The sequence below is a fragment of the Uranotaenia lowii genome, chromosome 1 (assembly GCF_029784155.1).
Source record: "Uranotaenia lowii strain MFRU-FL chromosome 1, ASM2978415v1, whole genome shotgun sequence".
Classification (NCBI taxonomy): Eukaryota; Metazoa; Arthropoda; class Insecta; order Diptera; family Culicidae; genus Uranotaenia; species Uranotaenia lowii.
The window spans coordinates 215,515,038-215,523,741 of NC_073691.1; the positions used below are offsets into that span (position 1 = coordinate 215,515,038).

Here is an 8,704-nt window from a genome sequence, read left to right on the forward strand (position 1 = left end):
ATGGGCCACAATCCGGAGTTCGAGAAAACTTTTAAAATTTTCCGCAAATTTGTGTTCCTTGTAGGACTGGATGTATTTTCCAACAACTGGAAGCCGAATTTTTGGGCCTGTATAGCGATTTTCACAATGTCGGTTTATCCTTTGACGGCTTTATATTTTTCAATTCAATACGCGGAGACGTTGGAGATTTTAACGGAAAGTGTATCAACTATGATGACGAGTGGAGCATTGGCACTTCCACTCATTGATATTTACTTCAATCATCGGGACTGGATTGATATTGTTGAAGAAATGCGGAATTGTGCAACTCCTTATGAGAAACACAAGGTCACACACATATTTGATGAATACTTTCACCGAACCTACTTGTTTGTTAGTTTTTATGGCATTATGGTTATAATCACTGCTTCAGCATATAGTGTGTTATCATTTTTCATGCCAGATTCTCGGAAATTTGGTTTACCAATGCCTTCAGTGATACCGTTTTTGGACATAGAGTCTAGTCTATTTTATCCGTTAAATTCAGCTTTTCAAAATCTCGTTTTGTTTTTCACAATTAGCCCAGCACTGTGCCAACTGGCTATCAACTTCATTGGTATAATGGTTGCATGCTGTCAGTTAGATGCAATAAAATTGATGCTGGCAAAATTCAACGATATGTTAACTGATCCCTCAGCATCGGAAGAACTTTTAACGGAAGAGTTGAATGAAATTATTCGACTGCATTCGCTAATAAAATCATATATGTCCAAATATCAAGACAAGTTCGGATTTTTCTTCATATTTGTCTTTTTGGCTGTAGCAATTATTGTGGGCATGTGCTTGAATGTTGTAGCCTCAAATGCAATGTCATCCTCCGCATTTTTGATGTTGAGCGTTGTTTCAACTGGATTTTTGTATTGCTCAATCGGAACATATTTACTTGTGATCAATGATGGCCTGGTCAATGCGATCTACGATATAGATTGGTACATGCTGTTAATTTCGAATCAAAAACAAGTTATATTTTTCCTAGCCAATGCACAACCGGATGCAAGTTTTCATGCATATTTCTTCACTTTGGATTTATCTACCTTCGTTCAGGTTGTTGTTTGTTTACAATTTTATTCCTCGAATTAAATTTAACTATATTTACTTTTCAGATTATGAAGGCATCATTTTCATATTATTCCTTGCTGAATTAGACGTAAAAGAAAGGCGAACAATTGTTTACGTTTGAGTATCACGTCAATCTTACCTACATATATCAATCAAGATATATGCCAAAGAATGTGAGAAAAAAATTGATGCATATATCCCGACGAAAACATGTTTGGTTACGAAATGCTTTAAGAAAATTCATAGAATACGCCACCATTAACACTAACGGGAGTTTGAATAAATGTAATGTACATTTACTTAAAATTATCAATTTTTTCAAACCGATATAAATAAATGCGGTTCAAAATCTGCGCCAATGTCGTAAACTGGGTTGAAATTCTCCAAAGGTCACCATTCGCAAATCTCGTGATTAAACTGTTCAATTTCTTACACCCATAATGTCTCTCCTCCAGTGGATTTCAAACAACGATAGTAAAAAGTCCGCAAATTATTACCACGTCATCAATCTCAATTATGAGCAAGGTTCATCAAACATAATACTCAAATGACAGTTCTTAGACAACATACCGCACATCACCACCACTTCATTCTCGACGGCGGACTTACTTTCCGCCTTCTCTAAGCCCAAATTATCCGCCCAAGGATACACGTACGTCATTTGTCAGATTATAAAGAAAGCTAGAAAGATTCTTCTGCCCCGGAAATCTTCGAATTACCTACTAAGAGGGTGGCACTTGCCAGTCAAACCAACGTGTGTCAAAAGTGTCTTTGGATGATAATGTTTATTTTAATGACAAGTCATTAATAAACATGTTTCGCCTGATGTAAGGCATCCACCACCTCGTCGAAGTAGGCCGCGCGCGAAAAGACGAAGGGACTGCCTTCGAAGACACACTTCCTAGTAGATTTCTCGCCTACCAACAACCAGTTTAGTCCTAAATTAAAAGCAAATAATCCCGGCTTGCCAGGATTGAGCATCAGAGTAGGATTTCTAGGTATAGGTATTGGTTGGTGATGCGAAAATTCTTAGCCTACTCATCGCAGCAAGACGTTGTCACGTCACTTTGCCTCGACTTCGGATTAGCGGGAAGTTTATGCAAATGCAAGGTGCTATTTATTTTCAATTAGGTAACGGAGAAACTACGCTTCCGGTGTGATGAATTACCACGGGCGACAGTTTGTTGCTTCCTTATTTTTTTTGTTTAAACAAAATTGAGAAAAAAGTGGAAGCATATTTTTTTGACAAACGAAAAGCGTGCAGTTTGAAGTTTTTTTGTTTGAATTTTTAAGCTGTGTATCAGGAACAAATTTTCAATACTAACCCTTTTTTTTCGAAGAAAGTCAAAGGGGTGGAATGCAAATTTGCCATTCGAATAAGAAAGAAACACTTCCAGCTGCTGTTACAGAACAAAAGGTTGAAACATTCCAAATTTAAAAAAAATCAAATTTTCTTTTCTTAAAAAAATTTTGATTTTCAATTTCTATTAATTTGAAACCTGTCAAAAAATTAAAAATATTATTATCTTAATGATTTACACTACTGAATGCAGTGAGACATTCGGAGGAAAAAAAACTTGACTTAACGCCATGTAGTTGAAGGTATTTTTTCAACACTCATCTTCATTTTTTAATAATGCCAGGCAAATGCAATTTAAAAACAATAAAATCACTTTAATGGCACTCAGCCGCAAGTTGACATTCCTTCTCGACTGCCGCATCTAAATCGCTACCGGAAGCAGCAGTAAAATGTCTTAATTTAATCGCATTTCCCAAGACGCTGGTCATTCATTCATTCATCGCAGTAACCATAGAACGTGAGGATTACTGCACTTTACTTTGCGAAAAGAAAAAAAAATGTCGTCATCCGGAAGAAAAGGAATTTTTAATTATGCACGTGATGGCCTACTGTGATGGTTTCGTGCGGCTCCTCACTTGAATCTTTGTTCAATGAAAGCTGGATCTAAAAGTAGGCCTACTACCTTCTGACAGTGCTTGAATGGAGATGTTTTGACATTAATCAAATTGAATTGATCCTTTTTTTTGGTTGGACCTTTCGGTTACTTCGATGTATGCTCGCGAAATTCAGAGATGAGCGACTCATTAACCACGGACGATAAAATTCGGATAAAACCAGATCAAGACGTTCTAAAACGAGGCAGAAAAAACGGAAAAAGCTACCCGGATGCTCGTGAGTAATTAAATCAATCTTATTTGAATTTTTCCCGGTTTTCCACAATCTACCAGCCGCTCGTAAAAATCCTATTTATGTTCGTCTGGTTGTTCCATTCAGGATTTAACGTTAGAGAGAAAAAAAACCACCCTGAGCATCCTCGAATTTCAAAAGGAAAAACGTAATTCACAATCTTGTTAATCGGAATCGTTCTGATCGTCCGCGCCGGGTCTTTGCCTCTGATGGGTGAGTTTTTTTTTCTTAGTCGGTCGTCACACCCCTCCGGAGAATTTTCATTCATTTAGAGAAAAAAAAACCGCTCAAAATCAACGGAAATGTTCAGCCGGCGCAAATAAATTGCAGTATTATGTGCGTTTAATTACACGAAGCCTGATGCCTCTCGAGAGTCATGGACCCGTCGAAAAAATTACACGAAAAACCCCTCTAATGGACGTCGATTAAAATTTCGACAGGTTGTGTTCGGTAAGGTTTTTCTCTGTGATAGGTAAATTTGTTATCTGCTTACCTTTGGATTATCGGATATTGAACCTTTTCTAAGTTTGAGATCTAAGCAAGTCATCGATATATGTAGAAAACAGTAGGAGAGACAGACTACTCCCGTTGGGTACTCTCACTTAACGATTTTCTTTTTTTCACAGAAAAATAAATAAATCTTATTTACATGTCTTGAAGCTGAAAAACAGCTAACCCTTTCCAAAAACCCTTGCCGCGAAAAAAGATCAAAAAGTTAATTAACGCAAATAAATAAGACAAACAGCACGCCTCCAGCAGTAACGGAAAACATAAAATTCCTGGTTCGCTTTTTATCGCGTAGCCACTCGGGTTGAAATAAATATACACAACCGAATCGAGTTGAACTTTCATCGAATAAATTAAATTAGCAAAAGAAGCTCATCCTCGGACGGAATTTACGCAACCCTTTTTCCCTCTGGTTAATCACGAGTCCATGCGATGAGCGTTTAAGTCTCGATAGCTTAGGAAAATTCAGTTGAGTCACCTATCTGCAGCCTAAATCACGCCGCGAACTCTCTCTGCGGTCGACCAAGAAACGGATTTATGTCGGTGAATCGGGAATTTTAACGCGGCTTTATTAAACGTGACATTAGCGCGATGTTTATGGCGTTAAAACCCGTGTGCCGATTGTGGAATCCTTTTAATCAGCATTATTTGATTTCGAGCAAGATGCTCCCGCCCCCAGTTAAGCTAAGCTCAGCTCTCAAATGGAAGGGTTTCGTTGAGTTATAGACAAGTTGAGAGGATAAAGTACGATAAGGATTAAACAAATTTACAACCCTCGGAACCTATTGTTCTTGTTTATTTTCTGGTGAACAGCTTATAAACAAGTCAAAATGTAAAACGTAAGGTTGGTGAAATTGGTATAAATTCAGTTGATAATAATCCTAACCATTTTGGGACTTCTTAAAGTGGGGCTTGGATATAAAATCAACGAAAAATCTGACAGAACATTAATTTCAAGAAATGTTAAAAAATCTACTATATAGACACAATTTTTAAACAATATCAAAAAATGCTGACCCATTTTTGACAATTTTTTCATACAATTATGAACAAATGTCGAACAACTTTGACAATTTCGACAATTTTACAATTTTGACAATTTTGACAATTTTGACAATTTCGACAATTTTGACAATTTTGACAACTTTGACAATTTTGACAATTTTGACAATTTTGACAATTTTGACAATTTTGACAATTTTGACAATTTTGACAATTTTGACAATTTTGACAATTTTGACAATTTTGAAAATTTTGACAATTTTGACAAGTTTGACAATTTTGACAATTTTGACAATTTTGACAATTTTGACAATTTTGACAATTTTGACAATTTTGACAATTTTGACAATTTTGACAATTTTGACAATTTTGACAATTTTGACAATTTTGACAATTTTGACAATTTTGACAATTTTGACAATTTTGACAATTTTGACAATTTTGACAATTTTGACAATTTTGACAATTTTGACAATTTTGACAATTTTGACAATTTTGACAATTTTGACAATTTTGACAATTTTGACAATTTTGACAATTTTGACAATTTTGACAATTTTGACAATTTTGACAATTTTGACAATTTTGACAATTTTGACAATTTTGACAATTTTGACAATTTTGACAATTTTGACCATTTTGACAATTTTGACAATTTTGACAATTTTGACAATTTTGACAATTTCGACAATTTTGACAATTTTGACAATTTTGACAATTTTCACAATTTTGACAATTTTGACAATTTTGACAATTTTGACAATTTTGACAATTTTGACAATTTTTACAATTTTGACAATTTTCACAATTTTGACAATTTTGACCATTAAGACAATTTTGACAATTTCGACAATTTTGACAATTTTGACAATTTTGACAATTTGGACAATTTTGACAATTTTGACAATTTTGACAATTTTGTCAATTTTGACAATTTTGACAATTTTGACAATTTTGACAATTTTGACAATTTTGACAATTTTGACAATTTGGACAATTTTAACAATTTTGACAATTTTGACAATTTTGACAATTTTGACAATTTTGACAACTTTGACAATTTTGACAATTTTGACAATTTTGACAATTTTGACAATTATGTCAATTTTGCCAGTTTTGACAATTCCGGCAATTTTGATAATTTTGTTAATTTTGACAATTTTGACAATTTTGACAATTTGACAATTTTGACAATTTTGACAATTTTGATAATTTTGACAATTTTGACAATTTTGACAATTTGACAATTTTGACAATTTCGACAATTTTGACAATTTCCACAATTTTCACAATTTACACAATTTTGACAATTTTGACAATTTTGACAATTTTGACAATTTTGACAATTTTGACAATTTTGACAACTTTGACAATTTTGACAATTTTGACAATTTTGTTAAATTTGACAATTTTGAGAATTTTGACAATTATGACAATTTTGACAGTTTTGACAATTCCGAAAATTTTGACAATTTTGACAGTTTTGACAATTTTGACAATTTTGACAATTTTGACAGTTTTGACAATTCCGACAATTTTGACAATTCCGACAATTTTGACAATTTTGACAATTTTGTTAAATTTGACCATTTTGACAATTTTGACAATTATGACAATTTTGACAGTTTTGACAATTCCGAAAATTTTGACAATTTTGCCAATTTTGACAATTTTGACAATTTTGACAAGTTTGACAATTTTGACAATTTTGACAATTTTGACAATTTTGACAATTTTGACAATTTTGACAATTTTGACAATTTTGACAATTTTGATTATTTTGACTATTTTGACAATTTTGTCAATTTTGTCAATTTTGACAATTTTGACAATTTTGACAATTTTGACAATTTTGACAATTTTGACAATTTTGACAATTTTGACAATTTTGACAATTTTGACAATTTTGACAATTTTGACAATTTTGACAATTTTGACAATTTTGACAATTTTGACAATTTTGACAATTTTGACAATTTTGACAATTTTGACAATTTTGACAATTTTGACAATTTTGACAATTTTGACAATTTTGACAATTTTGACAATTTTGACAATTTTGACAATTTTGACAATTTTGACAATTTTGACAATTTTGACAACTTTGACAATTTTGACAATTTTGACAATTTTGACAATTTTGACAATTTTGACAATTTTGACAATTTTGACAATTTTGACAATTTTGACAATTTTGACAATTTTGACAATTTTGACAATTTTGACAATTTTGACAATTTTGACAATTTGTCAATTTTGACAATTTTGACAATTTTGACAATTTTGACAATTTTGACAATTTTGACAATTTTGACAATTTTGACAATTTTGACAATTTTGACAATTTTGACAATTTTGACAATTTTGACAATTTTGACAATTTTGACAATTTTGACAATTTTGACAATTTTGACAATTTTGACAATTTTGACAATTTTGACAATTTTGACAATTTTGACAATTTTGACAATTTTGACAATTTTGACAATTTTGACAATTTTGACAATTTTGACAATTTTGACAATTTTGACAATTTTGACAGTTTTGACAATTTTGACAATTTTGACAATTTGACAATTTTGACAATTTTGACAATTTTGACAATTTTGACAATTTTGACAATTTTGACAATTTTGACAATTTTGACAATTTTGACAATTTTGACAATTTTGACAATTTTGAAAATTTTGACAATTTTGACAATTTTGACAATTTTGACAATTTTGACAATTTTGACAATTTTGACAATTTTGACAATTTTGACAATTTTGACAATTTTGACAATTTTGACAATTTTGACAATTTTGACAATTTTGACAATTTTGACAATTTTGACAATTTTGACGATTTCGACAATTCTGACAATTTTGACAATTTTGACAGTTTTCACAATTTTGGCAATTTTGACAATTTTTTCAGTTTTGACTTTCTTTTCAAAATCACCTTATTTTGCCCACCTACAACCTTGAGTGAGTAATTTCTTATAAATAAAAATGCCCAAAACATTCCAACAATTGGCAGTTAACTTCAGCATTTGGTAGAAGACTTTTGTTTGAACAAAAACCATCAATTTACAATCAACGATTCATGATCTGCTATTTCTCAACCTCTGACCTTTGACATACGATTTTGTGACGGTGAAATTAAAAATTCACGATTAATTACCCCCACATTCGGATCGCTGCAAGGTCTTTCTATCTAACCGATAAATTATCAGCAGCGGGTAGACAATTTCAACCCTTTCCCATTTCACCGAAGCCTTAAACCGCTTCCAATAAATCATTCATTTTTTGCCGCTCGCTCGCGCTCAACCGCGATCACAAAAAGTCACTCAACCGATTCGTTTTTCTCGAATTCGACACACACTCACACGTGACACGAGAAAAAGGCGAACTTAATTTATCACACCATCCAGCAACTTTCTAAAAAGGAATAAAAAAGTGCCTAACAATTCTCACACCCAACTCTTTTTAGAACAAAAGGCAGCCTCTCACACATTTGCCACGACATTCAACAGAACTAGGCCTAATCGGAAAAGGGTTAAAAACCGCACTGAATTGCAGCACCTTCGCTTTTTGGCGGGTTTCAACTTATCCGCCGATCGTTTAACCGACTGCTTTCACCCCTTTCTCGTTTCTAATTTTCCTTAAACGGGGAGAAAAAACACCCACTTTTCCCCTGAAGTTTGATGTAGACACAAATGAGCGCCTATATCTAGGCAAATCAAAAGAATAAGCCCATAATTAACAAACGTGTTATCGAGATGACTCGCTCTGACACTCGTCGGGAAAAATCTAATCATAGAATCGCGCCGCGGCGTATGTTTGTAGTCCTATCTAGTTCTGTCTTCCCGTGAACTGTATCTGTTTCTAGTGTTTAGGCAGAAGTGAG

The 8,704-nt window shown here is 33.0% G+C and overlaps 1 protein-coding gene across 1 annotated transcript; it reads left to right on the plus strand.

The window, feature by feature from the left end:
• On the plus strand, window positions 1–1,184 carry LOC129738399 (odorant receptor 22c-like). The gene is made up of 3 exons (XM_055729579.1): window positions 1–128; window positions 561–1,083; window positions 1,143–1,184. The coding sequence occupies exons 1-3, from the start codon at window positions 1–3 to the stop codon at window positions 1,182–1,184; spliced, it is 693 nt and encodes a 230-aa protein (XP_055585554.1).
• Window positions 1,185–8,704: the final 7,520 nt, after the last annotated feature.